The sequence below is a fragment of the Theropithecus gelada genome, chromosome 11 (assembly GCF_003255815.1).
Source record: "Theropithecus gelada isolate Dixy chromosome 11, Tgel_1.0, whole genome shotgun sequence".
Lineage (NCBI taxonomy): Eukaryota > Metazoa > Chordata > Mammalia > Primates > Cercopithecidae > Theropithecus > Theropithecus gelada.
The window spans coordinates 53837758-53855898 of NC_037679.1; the positions used below are offsets into that span (position 1 = coordinate 53837758).

The window sequence follows — 18141 nt, forward strand, 5'->3', positions numbered from 1 at the left end:
AATAAGAAAACCATGCATTCATATACCACCCAGTGACACTCGAAACATGCTCTAAAATAGAATGACTTCGTGAAGCAATTGTACTGTTCACTTGGCAACATTTTTATTTGTTTGTTTTTTGGAGACAAGGCCTTGCTCTGTCGCCCAGACTGGAGAGCAGTGGTGCGATCATAGCTCACTGTAACCACAAACTCCTCCCTCCTCAGCCTCTCAAGTAGCTAAGGTTATAGGCATGCCACCCTGTCCAGCTATAATAATTTAAAAAATTTTTTTTTCTAATTATGTTGGCCAGGGTGGTCTCGAACTCCCAGCTTCAAATGATCCTTCTACCTCAGCCTCCCAAAGTGCTGCGATTACAGGCATGAGCCACTGCACCCCGCCCACTTGGCAACATTTAACATTTAAATGGTTCAAGTTTCTTGAATTAGCCAGTGGTGAAGCGAACTCGCCTAATCTAGAACAGGGCCAGAAACCTCCCAAGTGTCTTTTGAGATGTGGTCTCTCGGGGCAGAATTTCCCATCAGCTCCAATGTGTTGGTTCCCAGAATTGTCCAAGTAGGCATCTGGGATTAGCACAGGCTCAGCCCTCAGCAGAGTGGAATGAAATGTGGCCAGTTGAAACTCCAGCTCACACACTGCGGGAGAAAGTGCTATCTTTATGTTTAATTTTCTCCCTTGTAAAGTGGGGCTTGGACTCACAGCCTTCAGCCTTCCTAGAGCTGGAGAAAATGACTACTGTCCACAGAGAAAATCCATAAAAATGAAGCTGGGCGTTGCTTGAAGAGTACTTTTTTAAGAGACACAGGGCCTTACTCTGTCACCCCCCAGGCTGGAATGCTTTGGCACAATCACTATAAGCTTGAACTCCTGGACTCAAGCCATCCTCCCACCTTGGACTCCTGAGTAGCTGGGACTACAGGTACACGCTGCCACACCCAGCTAAATTTAAAAAGTTGTTTTTAGAGATCGAGGGGTCTCACTATGTTGCCCAGGCTGGTCTCGAACTCCTGGCCTCAAGTGATCCTCCTGCCTCAACCTACCAAAGTGCTAGGATTATAGGTGTGAGCTACCAGCCCTGGGCAATTTTTTTTTAGGCAATCAAGGAACCTGGGGTTGTTTCACTATGTGCCAGGATCACATTAGGAAATACTGGAGCACGACTTTGTTTATATTGATCCCATTATCCTTTCCTTCCATCCACCCAGATCCTACCCACTGCTTCCAGTCCCGCCTTCTCCAGAACATTCAATTACATTCCTTCTTTAAGGATGATTTGCAAGACCTTGTTTAGGCCACTTAATCTCTCTGTGCCTCAGTCTCCATATCTGAGAAGTGGGGATAATAACATAAACCACCTTAAAGGGTTGCTGAGAAGTAAATGGGAAAAAGAGAAACCTGTGAAGTGCTTTGCTAGTATTAAGCACACAGTATGCACTGAAGTACTTTAATTTCTTACAAATACGAATGTTGTTATTATTATTATTTTATTTATTTATTTTTTGAGACAGACTCTCGCTCTGTCGTCCAGGCTGGAGTGCTGTGGTGCAATCTCAGCTCATTGCAACCTCTGCCTCCTGGATTCAAGCGATTCTCCTGCCTCAGCCTCCCGAGTAGCTAGGACTACAGGCGCGTGCCACCATGCCCGGCTAAATTTTTGTATTTTTAGTAGAGATGGGGTTTCACCGTGTTAGCCAGGATGGTCTCGATCTCCTGACCTTGTGACCCACCCGCCTTGGCTTCCCAAAGTGCTGTGATTACAGGTGTGAGCCACCGCGCCCGGCCATGTGAATGCTATTATTTTACAGATGAGTGAATAGGCTCAAGTCTTACTCAGGGCCACAAAACTGATACAGTAGATGTCGGACTGAACGTGGAAATGTTTTGCCACTAAATGACTGATTGCTCCCACAGTCCACAGCTTGCTGGGCACCATATGGCTAAATGTCTGTGGCTCACGGAGTCCGTGTAATGGAACTTGGACCATGTGTGTGCTGTCTTGAGTTCTTTGGCAGCTGCGCTATCCCACACTCTCCACCTAGGCAGTGAGCTTCTTGAAGCCAGACTTTGTCTCCTACTTTTACATTTTACAGTTTTGGTGGTGATGGGCTTGGGGTGGATAATAAATACTTGTTAATTGATTTAGACAGAAAGTGTAAAGAATATGGTCTCTTAGCCAGGCACGGTGGCTCACACCTGTAATCCCAGCACTTTGGGAGGCTGAGGTGGGTGGATCACTTGTGGTCAGGAGTTTGAGACCAGCCTGGTCAACATGGTGAAACCTCGTCTCTACTAAAAATACAAAAAAATTAGCCAGGCGTGGTGGCATGTGCCTATAGTCCCAGCTACTCAGGAGGCTGAGGCAGGAGAATCGCTTGAACCCAGGAGGCAGAGGTTGCAATGAGCCGAGACCGCCCACTGCACTCCAGCCTGGGCAACAGAGCGAGACTCACCTCAAAAAAGAAAAAGAAAAAGAAAAAAAAGAATATTGTGTTTTTACTTACTAATGTCTACAACATGAACTAGTGGGGTTAACGTGGTGCAGACAAAATGTTTGTGCAGAGAAAACATTTTGTCCCAGGTGCCAGAAACCCTCTAGGACTTCGGCATAAACATTTAGATTGGTAAATGAATTAAGGCCAGGGAAGAGCCCAGGTCTGTGTCTAACCACAAAGAGAAGGGTACCTGGATGTCCCGTGAGCGCTCGTAGGCCTGGTAGGCCACCTTCTCCTCAATGCTGGCCAGCTCCTGCTTCAGGTTGGCCGTCTCATGCTGATGCAGGTCCGTCAGGTCATGCAGCTGGTCCTCCAGTCGCTCATACCTTTAAAAGAGAGGAGCCGATTCCGAGTGTGACATTTCACAGCACACTGCAAGACGATGTCCTTTCCATTTTCCTGTGCCAGTACCTTTTGGCTTGCTCTCATCCCCTGATGGGCTGTTTTTCTAAAAGAGTAAGGCTAAGCTGTGGGAAATGAGCTTTTGCATAACACTGAGTCCCAGCTCTGGAAAGATCCAGTCTCTGGGGTCTTGACTCTCCGTCCTCGCCACTGACGGTGCACACGGGTCAGACTAGCACCTTAGCTAGCTGCAGTGACCTCAAGATAGAGCTCATCAGCTGATGCATTTGCCAGGGTCAGGCAGGAGATAGGGCTCTGTGGGATCCTGCTAATGGAGGGCCAGGACCTCTGGTGTCTGTGGTGCCTTCTCCCTCTTCTGCTCTGACACTGTTGTTGTGGTTCATGGCCAGAGAACCCACAGGGAAAGCACCATGCTTTTAGTATCACCTTTTACTCTGGAGTCAACTCTACTATTTCCCAGCACGCAAACACGCACTGATTATGGATTTCAGCTCTTGGAACCTAAGTGACAATACAAAATTAAGCTTATTACAAATTATAGATGGCTTACCACACGGTGTGGTGTTTCAAAATGTCCAAATCTAGGCCGGGCGCGATGGCTCAAGCCTCTAATCCCAGCACTTTGGGAGGCTGAGGCGAGCAGATCACGAGGTCAGGAGATCAAGGCCATCCTGGCTAACATGGTGAAACCCCACCTCTACTAAAAACACAAAAAACTTAGCCGGGCGTGGTGGTGGGCACCTGTAGTCCCAGCTACTCAGGAGGCTGAGGCAGGAGAATGGCATAAACCCGGGAGACGGAGCAGTGAGCCGAGATCGCGCCACTGCACTCCAGCCTGGGCGACAGAGCAAGACTCCGTCTCAAACAAACAAACAAACAAAAAGTACAAATCTAAAGGAACAGAAGTACAAAGATTCTCATTCCTGTGCCCTGCCCCTTTCACTGAAGATGATTTTTCTCATATTTGAAACCTCAGCCGGGTGCAGTGGCTCATGCCTGTAATCCTAACACTTTGTGAGGCCAAGGCAAGTGGATCACCTGAGGTCAGGAGTTGGAGATCAGTCTGGCCAACATGGTGAAACCTCATCTCTACTAAAAATATACAAATTAGCTGGGTATGGTGGCGGGCGCCTGTAATCCCAGCCACTTGGGAGACTGAGGCAGGAGAATTGCTTGAAACCGGAAGGCAGAGGTTGCAGTGAGCCAAGACTGCACCACTGCACTCCAGCCTGGGAAAATGAGTGAAAACTCCATCTCAAACCCCTCTGCCCCTCAACAACAACAACAAAACATTACATAAGGACTTCAAGATTGATGTACTAAATAAAATTAACTTTGTTGGGTAATGCATAAGTGTTTTTTACTTGATAGTTGTTAGAGAGGGAAATCAAATACAGAACTCCGAATTAGTGCAATGACACTATAACGGAAGTCTACTGAATCAGAATCTTAAGATGCATGTGAGTCATTGCCTGTATCTGATAATTTAAGGGACCCACACATAAATCCTTCTCTAAATTGTCAGCTAAAGGCCACAAATTATAAAACTTAGAATCATGAAAGATGGAATTGTTGGGTATCCCTTATCTGAAATGCTTGGGACCAGAAGTGTTTCAGATTTTGATTTTTATCAGATTTTGGAATATTTGCATATACATAAGGAGATACCTCAAAAATGGGACCCAAGTCTAAAGACACTATTCATTTGTTTCCTATGCACCATGAACACACAGCCTGAAGGTAAACTGTACTGTATTTTAAATAATTTTGTGCCTCAAGTTTGTGTTTTTATTTGTGGAATTTTCCAGTTGTGGCGTTGTGCTGACATGCCAAAAGTTTCAGATTTTGGAACATTCTGGATTTCAGATTTTCGGAAGAGGGATGTATCAATACATTAGGGATGTACTGATTGCTAAATGCCTTTTAATCCATATCCATATTTGTTGAAAATACAACCATAAGGCATTCTCATTTCAAGCAGATAATCTCTCTGTAGTAACTCATCCTTCTAAAAAGAATGCTACACCTATCACGTACCCACTAAAATTAAAAGTTAAAAAACATGCCAGTGGAATACTTTGAAATACCTGTATCTTTCCTCTTGCAGGGTCTGGGAAATAAAACCATATTCTCTCTTAAACTGCACCTTCAGCGCCTCGATGTCCTCAGCCAGTTGAGCTTGGGTATCCTTGATCTCCCTCAGTTCCTCCAGGATCACGGCGAGCTTCCCCTGGCTGTCCAGCGTGCTGGCTCCACCAGCCCCGAACGACTGGTTTCCGTTACTGTCGGCCGAGCCTGACGTGCCACTCGAACATTCATCATCACTGCCATACTTGGGTTTGTTCACGATGGTAGCGCTGCCGCCGTAGGCCCTGGCACTCGCCTCTGGCCTAAACTCCTCTAAGGAATTTTTCAAGTGAGCAATGTTGTCGGCACTGCCAAACTTATTCCGGATCAGGTTGGCAAACTCTCTGGATTTATTGAAAACAAACACAGGTGGAGTGAGCGAGACCCCTGGCATGCCCGATTTGCTGCTCTCCATGCAATGGGGAGCAGTTCGAGATTTCACGTGGGCATCTTTCAAAGAGCGATGTATATCCTTCAGGTGGTCTTTGGAAATGTCCTTGGAGCTCCTGGAGGCTCCATTCTGCTCGATCTCTCTGAGCTTTCGATGATACTGCTCTAACTTCTTCTGCAGCTGGGCGATGGAGTGAGCTGATTTCTGATTCTTCTTCTCAAAGACTTGCTTGATACGTCCCGCCTGCTGCTTGTCCGCACTGTTCACTAGTTTCAGATACTCCGCAACGTTCCCATCGCGCGATGTTTGCTCAATTTTTATCTGCTCTGTTACCTTTAGAATTTTTTGCTTCAGGCTGTCTGCAGTGAGTTTGACCTTGTGGAAGTCCAGGACGCCATCTGGTACATCAAAGTTGAGGTTGGTGTCTGACCCCCCTCGGCGTATGTTCAGGGGCAGGCTTAAGGTATTCATGTCATGACGTTCTACCTGAAAGAGACAGGAAAGAAGCACATGAAAATTTGAAGTCAAAGAGATAATTACTGTGATAGAATCTGTGCACATACAAGATACATACATTAAGTCCCAGATTTTCGAACTACAAGTGTCACAGGATAAAGCAACCGTGCTGTTCCCTCCAGTTGAACATAGGGCGGCCTGGCTCCTCCCTGCATCCATCTACACTAAGTAGCTGTGAGATTTGGATCTCCCAGGGTATCCGCTTTTTTGTGTGATGAGACAGTAACCTGGCTCCCAGGGTAGAAAATGCAAAATAGAATGAGGTCACCAGTCAGTCCTGGTTTCCCAAAGTGCCCAGGTAACTGGGATGCCTGCCACGCCCCATTCACTGGGAACTTCACCACTATGGGGAACACATGTAACTCAGAACTCACTCACTTAATAGAAGCAGAATCTTTAAAAAAAAAAAAAAAAGATGGGGAAAAATAGGAAAAAATATACGAGCAGGTACATCCATCAAACAAGAATATTATTTTCTTAACGGAATCATTAAATAGATATGATAGAATAATACGGTATAAGATTAACTTTAATAACTGGGTAATACAACAGTATTTATATATGGAAACAACCCCAAACCACACCACAGTGATATTAAAAAGAAAAAAAAAAGGGGCGGGGTGCTGGCTGAAGTGGCTCACACTTGTAATCCCAGCACTTTGGGAGGCCCAGACAGGTGGATCACCTGAGGTCAGGAGTTTGAGACCAGCCTGGCTCACATAGTGAAACTCCATCTCTACTAAAAATACAAAATTAGTCGGGCTTGGTGGCAGGCACCTGTGAGCCTAGCTACTCAGGAGGCTGAGGCAGGAAAATCACTTGAACCTGGAAGGTGGAGGTTGCAGTGAGCCGATATCACACCAGTGTACTCTATCTAGACTGGGCAAGAGAGTGAGACTCTGTCTCAAAAAAATAATAATAAAATAATGATAAAACTCAGACCACATAAAACAGCTTTCTCGTTCAAGGGCCATTTAGGGAAAAGAACTGCAAGGCAGCGTTGAGTTTCCCAGTGAAGCGGGTGGCAAGTTTGTGCTCTAAAAGGAAAAGGCAGAAGCAGATCATATGCCAGAGTCCATGGATGTCTCTCATGGCTTGTCTCGCTTCATTACCATGCCAGACAAAGAACATGCTAGATTCATAAACATGTAGAAACCGAGGGGTAAGGCCAGGATTTGAATCCAAGTCATCCTAACTGTAATCCTCTTTCCATGTCAGGTCACTCCATTGTTGATATCCCCAGAGGATGAAAAACAGCTCTTTGTAGAGTTCAAACACAACCTACAAACAATTCTTAAGATCCAACCTGAAGCATCTCATTTGTCAATATCCCTTTGATTAGAATAATGACTTGATATACAGTCTTAATAGAAATCAAATGAGAAGCAAGACAATATTCAGTATGTTACCTTATTTTAAGGAATTAGTGGGCTGATAGCAAAAAAATTAGTAAAAAATTAATGAATTTCACACTCAGTGATACGATTTGGATCTGTGTCCCTATCCAAATCTCATGTTCAACTGTTCCAATCCCCAGTGTTGGAGGTGGGGCCTGGTGGGAGGTGATTGAATCATGGGGATGGATTTCTCATGAATGGTTTAGCATCATCCCTCTGCTGCTGTTCTCATGGTAGTGAATCCTCGTGAGATCTGGTTGTTTAAAAGTGTGTAGCACCTCCCCTCTCTTGCCCGCATCCTCCTGCTTTCACCATGGGAAGTGCCTGCTCCTGCTCTGCCTTCCACCATGAGTAAAAGCTCCCTGCAGCGTCCCCAGGACCAGATGAAGCCATGCTTCCTGTACAGCCTGCAGAACCGTGAGCCAATTAAACCTCTTTTCTTATAAAGTATCAGGACTCGGGTATTTCTTTATAGCAATGTGAGAACAGACTAATGCACTGAGTGACCCAGACTCGAATATGGACCATATCCAGCAACGGGTATTAACACTTCACCACATAATAAATCCTGCCCAGTGCTTTATTCCAGAGGAGGGAGCACAGCAGCACAGTGGGACACCATCCCAGATGGGCGGGTCAGGCTTCCTCCACAACTTACAAACATTCGTTAGCATTAGCTCTTAGCCCCTCTTTTCCAATGCACGATGTTGTCATTAATTACAGACACTGGTTACTTTATCTGGCAGAGAAGCACCATATAGGAAAAGCTGGAAGGAAGCAAATGCCCAATCGCTACAAGACTGGAAAACAGGATATATGAAAAAAGGATAAAAAAGTTGTGACTTCACTTGGTCAAGAGGGAAGGATGGGGATAGGGAATAAAGAAGGTATACAATACTCTTTAAATCCTAGAGGGTCGACCACAGGAAGCTCAAGGAATCTATGTACCTGTGGCTCATTAGTGGACCCAAACAGGAACAGGTTCAAATTATAGCAACAGAGAATGCACGAAACTTAGAAAATGTTTATTTTGGGCAGATAGGTAATTAATGGTAACTGTACAATCACTGAGGCTAGAAATTTGATTTTACTGGAGATATTATATCTGATCATGCTACTCTATGTCTTAGAAACTTCCTTTGGCTTTCTAATGGCTACTAAATGAAATAATATAACCTGGCATATGATTCCATTTAGCAGGCATTAGGAAGGGCCTTATGCCCACCTTTCAGGCCTATCTTAAGAATATCTTAAGTGAATCATACAACCTACATTCCCAGAATGTATATGAATTTTCTATGGATTTTCTCATATGCATGATATTCACAATGCCTGCCACCCATTTAGTTATGTTTATCGAAATCCTACATATCCTTTAAAACCCATTTCAAGGGCCAGGCACGGTGGCTCACACCTGTAATTCCAGCACTTTGGGAGGCTGAGGTGGGCGGATCATGAGGTCAGGAGATCGAGACCATTCTGGCTAATATGATGAAACCCTGTCTCTACTAAAAATACAAAAAAATTAGCCAGGCGTGGTGGCACGCGCCTGTAGTCCCAGCTACCCGGGAGGCTGAGGCAGGAGAATCGGTTGAACTCAGGAGGTGGAGGTTGCAGTGAGCCAAGATGGCGCCATTGCACTCCAGCCTGGGTGACAGAGTGAGACAGCATCTCAAACAAACAAACAAACAAACAAACCCATTTCAAATGCCCCTTCTGCCATGAAGCTTTTCCTAGTTCTGGTGGAACGCCCCCTCTCCATTCTGTGACACGCCTGTTGCTCTGTGCTTGTCTTGTGGCACTTCCTGACTCCTCCTTTGATCACCACCCATGCACTTTAACCCTCTGCAGACTGCACGCTCCTTTGGGGAGGCATGATGTCATAGCTGTAGCCAACTTGAAGTTCTAGTACTCTCCTAGGAGGCTGTCAGTAAATGGTTGTCTACTGAACCAAAGTGCCATCATTCTTTATTCCAAGGAGTCTACCCTGGAATCATTTAAGACACATTTCCATTGAGCCAAAAAATAACCTCAGAGGTTGTGCTGGCATAGCCCTGACAATTCCAGGTGAAGACGGTTTCCCAATACCTGGATAATAAATCCGGCACCATTTGAAACCGATTCAACTAAACAGAGATTTTTTTCCGAGTATCAATGTGCAACAAGATACACAAATACAAATAAGGTCTTTTAAACTTTAATTGAAGCACAATTTATACTCAGAAAAGAGCACATTAAATAAGTACAAAGTGAAATAAGTACTCGATGAATTTTTGCAAACTGAACACAATGTGTGACCAGCAGCCCGTTAAAGAAATAGAAGAGGCCGGGCGTGGTGGCTCACGCCTGTAATCCCAGTACTTTGGGAGGCCAAGGAAGGTGGATCAAGAGGTCAGGAGATCGAGACCATTCTGGCTAACACAGTGAAACCCCGTCTCTACTAAAAATACAAAAAATTAGTCAGACGAGGTGGCGGGTGCCTGTAGTCCCAGCTACTCGGGAGGCTGAGGCAGGAGAATGGCGTGAACCCGGGAGGCGGAGCTTGCAGTGAGCCGAGATTACCCCACTGTACTCCAGCCTGGGCAACAGAGCGAGACTCCGTCTCAAAAAAAAAGAAAAGAAATAAAACAGAAGCCTCCCTTGTGTCCTCCTTCAATCACAACGACATCACCTCCACCTCCAGGGGCAACCATGATCCTCACTTCAAACAGCATATATTAGTTTTGCCTGTTGTATACATGTATTCTTATCATTTTTCACTCAGTACTGTTTTGTGAGTTTCATAAGAACTTATCTTCGCCCTCCTGGAGCTCACAGATAAGACGAGACTAAGTTATTTAAAATCTGGTTGGCATTCTCTATTGAGAAGTCCACAACAACATCTAGAGGTGGAAAGATTTTCATCCTTTACCTTACCAAACCGAGCAGTAAGTCAACACCTGTTCTTACTCCTTTAATTCTCAACTGCACCAGGGCTGGTCATCCAACTCTGAGTCTCAAGCAAAGCCTCATGCTCTCACAGACTTCTCGTTACAGGACAGCCTTGTATGCACAGGATATGCACAAATGGCCAAATGACTTTTGACTTACTTTACGATTTAACAATGCTTGGCATGTTCAAAGAATCCAGGTTGGAGAAAGCAACAGCATTTAAAGCCCCAAATCAATCAATCTTACTGCTTGTCAGCAAATCTCAGTTAAAAATGTTTGATGAGGGTATAAAGTTGGAACTATTACGGGCTGCTCCTTTTGCCCTTTTATAACCCTAGCACTGCATGGGATAATTGAGAGACAGCTGTACCCATTGTTGTTAGATGCCTGTAAATTCCCTGAACACAAACTGAAATTACGTGTGAGTGCTAGAAGAAAGCTGTCAGAGTCCTCCACCCTTCGTTTAATCTAGACTTGGCACTGACCCTATATAATACACTACACAGTGCAGCTTGGTTTCAGGGTTAGGACATAGGGAGGACAAAGGTTTCTGATTATCTAGACTCAATGTACACTGTGTGGATCAGGACACTGTGTTCCTGTTTGGGCGCTGATATTTACTAGGTATGTTTTCTTGGGTAAATTGAGTCACCTCTATGGGCTTCCATTTCTGAATCTATAGAACAAGGAGACAGAACCAGACAATTCAGAACTAACACTGCACAACTCCATCAAATGTAATCCAAGCTACCATTACTGTGAGACAGTACTGTATCATAAGAAGACCAAGGGCTCTGGAAACAGACTGCTTTGGTTTCCATCTTGGCACCACTCTTAAGAGCTGTGTGACTTTGGAAAAATGACTTAGCCTCTCTGTGCCTCAGTTTCTCTTCTGAAAATGGAGATAATGACTCTTCAAAGAGTTGTGAGGAATAAATGAGAAAATGTATATAAACTGTTCACCTCTTCAAGTGTGACCTCCTGGCACACTGAATGGTTTCAACAAATGTTTATTACTGTTATCATTTCAATTCCATTCTAAAAAGTACCTAAATTCAATTTCATTTAAAAATGTATGTAAAAACTGAAAGGGAAACAAACTCCAAAGTGTTAACAGTGCTGACCTTTGCACTGTGGGGTTATGTGGTGGCATTCTTTTGTATTTTCAAGTTTTTAAAAAATAAAACGTATTACTGTTTTGGCAGAAAAGACTTTGCTTTCAAGAATGACTACTAGACTCTTTCAATTCTTCCAGAATACTTGGCTGTTATTACTTTAGATGAAAGGCAGAACCGCCTACTGAAACGCCATTCCTAATTGTGTTTTCTTTCCGGCAGCGGAGACATTTCCACTGTCACCCCAATGCTCTGGAACAAAGGCTGAGGAAAAGCCTGAGTCCCGGACAGACGTCAAAATCTAACCCTGCGCCACCTCTGCAATGAACCCGGCCTCCAGTACAACACACCAAGCTAGATCACCTTACTCACTGGACGCAGGCACAGCAACTCGGTCATCACCAGCATGGCTTGGACACGCTGTGCAGGATTCACGGAAGGCTGTCTCCCAACACACTCTATATTAACCCGCTAAAGCTCCAGAGGGAGATGAACCAAAAGGGAAGGGTACCAACACAGAGGCATGCCACTCAACCCTCCATCAAACAGAACTAGAATGGGGGCCTCCTGTGGACCCCGGAATGACAGGGACTGTGGCAGGAGTGAGTCCTCTGAGGTTCTAGAGGCCACAGAGTAGCCAGAATGTGTAGGGATGCAGAGTTATCAGAACAATGTGACAGATGACAACTGCCTGCTTAGTCTCAAGGCTGAATACAATGAACCTTTGCTTAAAGAAAGGCTGTTTGAGCCTCAGGCATTATAAGAAACGGGTCAGATCCTTCAAATGGGCTGGCATTTCCAAGGCAACAGGTATTCCGAAGTACATGTGAATGAAGATTTATGCACAGGTCCACAAGGACCTGCATGTTCAATACTTGAAGGTTTTTAACAAGTCTTCGTGGCCTTGGTATGTAAGTCAGTATCACTGACATTTTTAACTATTAATCATTTTAGCTGAACTCTATTTCAGGTCTAGAGTCTAGGCAAGCCTTGTCCAACCCATGACCCAGCATGGCTTTGAATGTAGCCCAACACAAATTCGTAAACTTTTAAAAATCAGTATGAGACTTTGTTTGTTTGTTTTTTGAGACAGTCTCACCCCGTCACCCAGGTTGGAGTGCAGTGGCGGAATCTCAGTTCACTGCAACCTCCGCCTCCTGGGTTCCAGTGATTCTCCTGCCTCAGCCTCCCGAGTAGCTGGAACTAAGGCACACGCCACCACACCCAGATAATTTTTGTATTTTTAGTAGAGATGGAGTTTCACAATGTTGGCCATGCTGGTCTTGAACTCCTGACCTCAGGTGATCTGCCCGCATCGGCCTCCCAAACTGCTGGGATTGCAGGTGTTAGTGACCACACTTAGCCAGTATGATACTTTTGGTTTTTTAAGCTCATCAGCTATTGTCAGTATTAGTGTATTTTATGTGTTGCCCAAGACAGTTCTTATTTCAGCGTAGCTCAGGGATGCTAAAAGATTGGAAACCCCTGGTCTAGGCTGCTCCTATGATATGCCACCCAGAATGTGCTAGGCTTTGCCATCGTATTAAAGTCAAAATCTCAGTGGCTATAAAAGAAAAGGCTTATTCTGTGCAAATGCTAAAAAGCTGGCTGTGAGTCAGTGGGGAGACCCAGGTTACAGTGGGGCCTCTATCATCTGGACATTCTCTAAAAGAGACACTTTCTCCACTCATTACACGGACCCTACCTAACTTCTAGGGGACAGGGAAGTATAATCCTATTACAAGCCCAGGAGGTAAAATATCATGTTAGTGACACGTGTAGTACCTTTCTTAATTGTTAAAAACTCTCTGAGGTAGGTTCTACTATTATAACTATTTTATAAACTAGTCACAGAGAAGTTAAGTAAATTGCCTGGGGGCACACAGCCAGTAACCGGCAGAGCCAGGCTGGAAATTCAGGCTGTCTGTCTCCAGTGCCTACCTGCCTAACAATGACTGAACACTTTTATTGTGAGTCAGGCACTGCGCTAAAGATTTTTTTATGCATTCATATATTCTTCACACCAAGGCTTTTATGAAAAACCCAAGGTTTGTAAAGGGTATGTTTCTTGAAGTCCATGAATAATAAATAGCTTAGGTGGGGCTCAACTCAGGCTTATGAAATATGCAAGACTTAGCAAGATTTGTACCAGCTCAGCCCCAGATCCTGCGAGAACCTCTGCAATGCCCTTAACATGGTCACCCATTGTATGGATAATCTGGGCTTGGTTTAGACTACTCTGTCAGAAAATTCTCCCTCAGGTTGAACTTGAAATAATCATGGATGTAACTTTGTGTCCACAGCACTGGTGTGGCTTCCTGGAGCCACACCAATCAGGTTTGATATGGTCTATAAAATCCACTCTTTTTTTTTTTTTTTTGAGACAGAGTCTCTCTCTGCCACCCAGGCTGGAGTGCAGTGTCGCGATCTCGGGTCACTGCAACCTCCCATGTTCAAGCGATTCCCCTGTCTCAGCCTCTAGAGAAGCTGGGATTACAGGTGAGTGCCACCATGCCCAGCTAATTTTTTTTTGTTTTGAGAAGAGACGGGCTTTCACCATGTTGGCCAGGCTGGTCCTGAACTCCTGGCTTCAAGGGATCCACTTGGGTCCATATTCTAAAACATAAACAGTGATTTGGTCCAAATAACTTTATGAAGGTAAAAAAAAGCTTGCTGCTTGTATTGGAACAACGCCTACGCACTTACAATCACTAAGAGAGAGAATGAGATAAAAGCAGAAGATAAAAATAAAAGATAAAGGACCTCTGGAGAAAGAACCCCTGTCCCTAAGAGCCTAGGGAGTGAGGGGTTCATACCTGCCCACGTGGGAAAAGGCAAACAGCAGAAAAACCCTGATCTGCCTGGAGGGAAGGGAGGGCGCCCTTCTCTGTACTGGCTGATACAGCTGGGAGACGCAGGTACTGCTCAGCATGGCCCCACAGTGGGGTACCTTTGTGTGTTCTCCCAAAAGAACAGGAGCTTTTCTATCAGAAACTAGAAGGGTTGTGTCCTCACGCTTCCGGAGACTGGAGTTGCTCGCGTGTTCTGGCGAGAGGCGGGAGAGGGCGCAGGGTTTGAAACATGTCAGACGACGCGGACCAGCAACAAACTACCAACGCTGGAGAGGAGCCCCTGGAGGTTATCGGGCTCAGCCTAGATGAGCGAGTTTATGTGCAAATGAGAAATGACTGAGAGCTTCAAGGCAGATCACATGCTTATGATCAATATTTAAATATGATCTTGGAAGAGGAGGAAGAAACTGTGACTACTATAGAAACTGATGAAGAAACATATGAAGAGATACATATATCAAGGAAGCAGAATATTCCAATGCTGTTTGTGCAGGGAGATGGTTGTGCTGGTTGCCCCTCCACTGACAGTTGGCTGAAACCATTTGTCCTGTATGGAAAATAGGAGACTTTGTACAGTATCCTTTCTAAATGTATAAGACATTCAAAAGAGAAACCTGCATACATTCTGATATTAAGAAATAATTCTGGGGATTCTCCCACTCCTGAAATGAATTGATTTGCAGATAATTCACAACTTCTTAAGCTAAATGGCATTGTAATTTTTCTAAAGCTCTTCCAATAAATAATGACCATCAAGACGCAGAGCTGTTTTTCAGGACTTGTCTTGCTCTATTATTCTCACAATTTCTGATTTTTTTTTCTTTAAATTAAAATTGGTGTTTCCTCATAAGAAGAAGAAGAAAAAAGAAATACATAAGATACAGTGGCTGGATGCGGTGGCTCACACCTGTCATCTCAGCATTTTGGGAGGGGAGATTGCTTGAGCCCAGGAGTTCGAAACCAGCCTGGACAACAAGATGAAACCCTGTCTCTACCAAAAGAAACAAACAAACCCAAAATGAGCCAGGCATGGTGGCGTGCACTTGTAATCCTGACTACTTGGGAGGTTGAGGCAGGAGTGTCAGGAGCCTGGGAGACGGAGGTTGCAGTGAGCACGAATTGCGCCACTGCACTCCAGCCTGGCAGCCTGGGCAACACAGGGAGACCCTGTCTCTAAATATATACATATGACACCACTAGTCCATCTCCCTCTTGCTATCCTGGGGTCACATTTGACATGCACTTGCAAAATGTCTAGTCAGAGTCAGTGAACAGGGAACCCAGGGAAGCTAACTGAACCACCGGGTCCCTGCATCCTTGCTAACAGAGCTAACCTATACTGGAAAAATAACTCCAGAGGCTGGATAAGGCTCCTCGTCATCTGTTACCAGAAACATATTAATACCTTCATGGGACACCTACACAGAATATTCAATACCTACATTTGCTAGAAGAAAGCTGCACTTTCCTCATGGTGTGCTGGAGAGAAAAAATCTTAAGGATCTTCATATGGTATCCAGAAGGACATTTTATTAGGAGAGTATCTTAGTACAGTGTTTGTTCTAATTTGTTTAGACAAGGAACATTTCCTTTCATAGTTCAAGTCTGACAATAGCACACTCTGGACTTTAAATAAGTGCACCGTGTACCGCACGGGAACTGAGTCAGTAGTTTTGCCATAAAGGTTTTATTCCTCCCATCCCCCCTTCTTCCTTTCTTGGCATCACTGACAAAAGAAATTCTCTAGCCTCAAGAATTCTATTTCTGGCCAGGCGCAGTGGCTCACACTTGTAATTTAAGTACTTTGGGAGGCTGAGGCGGGTGGATCACTTGAGGTCAGGAGTTCGAGACCAGCCTGGCCAACATGGTGAAACCCTGTCTCTACTAAAAATGCAAAAAAAAAAAAAAAGAGCTGGGCATGGTGGCAGGCGCCTGTAATCCCAGCTACTCGGGAGGCTGAGGCAGGAGAATCACTTGGACCCCGGAGGCAGAGGCTGTAGTGAGCCAAGATTGCGCCACTGCATACAAGCCTGGACAACAGGCTCCAGCTAAAAAAAAAAAAAAAAAAAAAAAATCGATTTCCTGAGAGCAGGTAAAGTAAAATCTCATTACCCTGGAATTAGGGATCATTCGGAACAGGAGCTAGAATACATATATCTTTGATGGCCCAATCCTTTCTCCAGACACTGCAAATTAATAGTGTAAAGGAGATTAGGCAGTGTTTAAGATTCTCAAAAACAAAATCTTCAAGCATCCTCAAGCACTCACAAACACTTGATACCGTAATTAGAAATAATTATCTTCGGCCAGGCGCGGTGGCTCACGCCTGTAATCTCAATACTTTGGGAGGCCCAGGTGGGCGGATCACCTGAGTTCAGGAGTTCGAGACAAGACTGGCCAACATGGCGAAACCCCGTCTCTAATAAAAACACAAAAATTAGTCGGGCATGTTGGCAGGCACCTGTAATTCCAGCTAATCAAAAGGCTGAGGCAGGAGAATTGCTTGAACCTGGGAGGTGGAGGTTGCAGTGAGCAGAGATCGCACCACTACACTCCAGCCTGAGTGACAGAGCAAGGTTCTGTCTCAAAAGAAAAAAGGAAAAAAAAAAAAAAGAGCCAGGCATGGTGGCAGGTGCCTGTAATCCCAGCTACTCGGGAGGCTGAGGCAGGAGAATCACTTGGACCCTGGAGGCAGAGGTTGCAGTGAGCCAAGACTATGCCACTGCATTCAAGCCTGGACAACAGGCTCCATCTCAAAAAAAAAAAAAAGGAAGAAGAAGAAGAATTCTATTTCCTGAGAGCAGGTAAAGTAAAATCTTGTTACTCTGAAATTAGGGATCATTTGGAACAGAGGCTAGAATACACATATCTTTCATGACCCAATCCTTTCTTCAGACACTGCAAATTAAGAGTGTAAAGGAGATTAGGCAGTGTTTAAGATTCTCAAAAACAAATTCTTCAAGCATCCTCAAGCACTCACAAACACTTGATACTGTAATTAGAAATAATTATCTTCTCATTAAGCCTCTACCAGGCAACAGTGGTAATCTACTTTGAGTTACATGCACTTAAAAAATGTATCTTTCTTCAAAATAGTTTATAAATCACACTTCCAATAAATACAAACTAACCCTTTACAAAATTAGTCTGACCCGGTAAAGATTTCTACGTACTAAATCTACGTAAGAATTAAATTAAAGGGGGAGAAAGGCCAGATTCAGCAAGAATGTCCTTTGAGAAGTAGAAGGGAAAGCTATGGTGATAAAAATAGACCAACCTTACATGAGCACCAATTGCAGGGCAAGGACAGCCACAGTCCCTGGGGAGGAAACTGTGGAGGGATATGAGGCAACACCCAAAAAAGGCAACTTCTAAGAGAAGCAGGGAGTCTCTGGGGACCCCGTGTACCTTGAAAATGAGCAAGTTTGGGAAAGGAAAGTATGCATTTAATATCTGCCCCTTACATCTCCAGGCCTGGGAACTAAGAACCATGCCTTTTAAATTAAATACACACACACACACACATATATATATATATATATAGAGAGAGAGAGAGAGAGAGAGAGAGAGAAAAGGTCTGTCACTCTGTCACCCAGGCTGGAGTGCAATGATGCAATCACTAGCTCACTGCAACCTTCAACTCCTGGGCTCAAGCTATCCTCTCGCCTTAGCCTCCTAAAGTGTTGGGATTACAGGCGTGAGCCACCTGGTAGAACCAGGCCTAATTTTAGGACTAAACATACAACAAATGTCCACTAAAGCTTTTAGTTCCTAACTCAGAAGAGAAGGAGAAAAGGCGTGAGCAAGAGCTGCTGGGCACTAAACTTAAGGTCTTTTGGGGGCAGTTCTGGAAAATTTCCCATCCATGCTTGTTCATTCCCATAGGTTTCTGGCAGTGTCTGTCAGTAGAACCTTCCCAGGAAGAGGGGAAGCCAGCAAGGAAAGGGATGTGGGAAT

General features: G+C 44.6%; 1 protein-coding gene and 1 pseudogene across 2 annotated transcripts in view; one reads left to right on the forward strand and one right to left on the reverse strand.

Moving 5' to 3' along the window:
- Positions 1–18141, reverse strand: part of TMCC3 (transmembrane and coiled-coil domain family 3) — an 85277-nt gene that overhangs the window by 8576 nt on the left and 58560 nt on the right. For both annotated transcript variants that reach the window (XM_025403587.1, XM_025403588.1), the window contains exons 2-3: positions 4943–5859; positions 2683–2818 (exon numbers count right to left, since the gene is read on the reverse strand). In XM_025403587.1, the coding sequence (XP_025259372.1) occupies positions 2683–2818; positions 4943–5859 (1053 nt within the window). The remainder of the gene's footprint in view (positions 1–2682; positions 2819–4942; positions 5860–18141) is intronic.
- On the forward strand, positions 14414–14720 carry LOC112635451 (annotated as a pseudogene).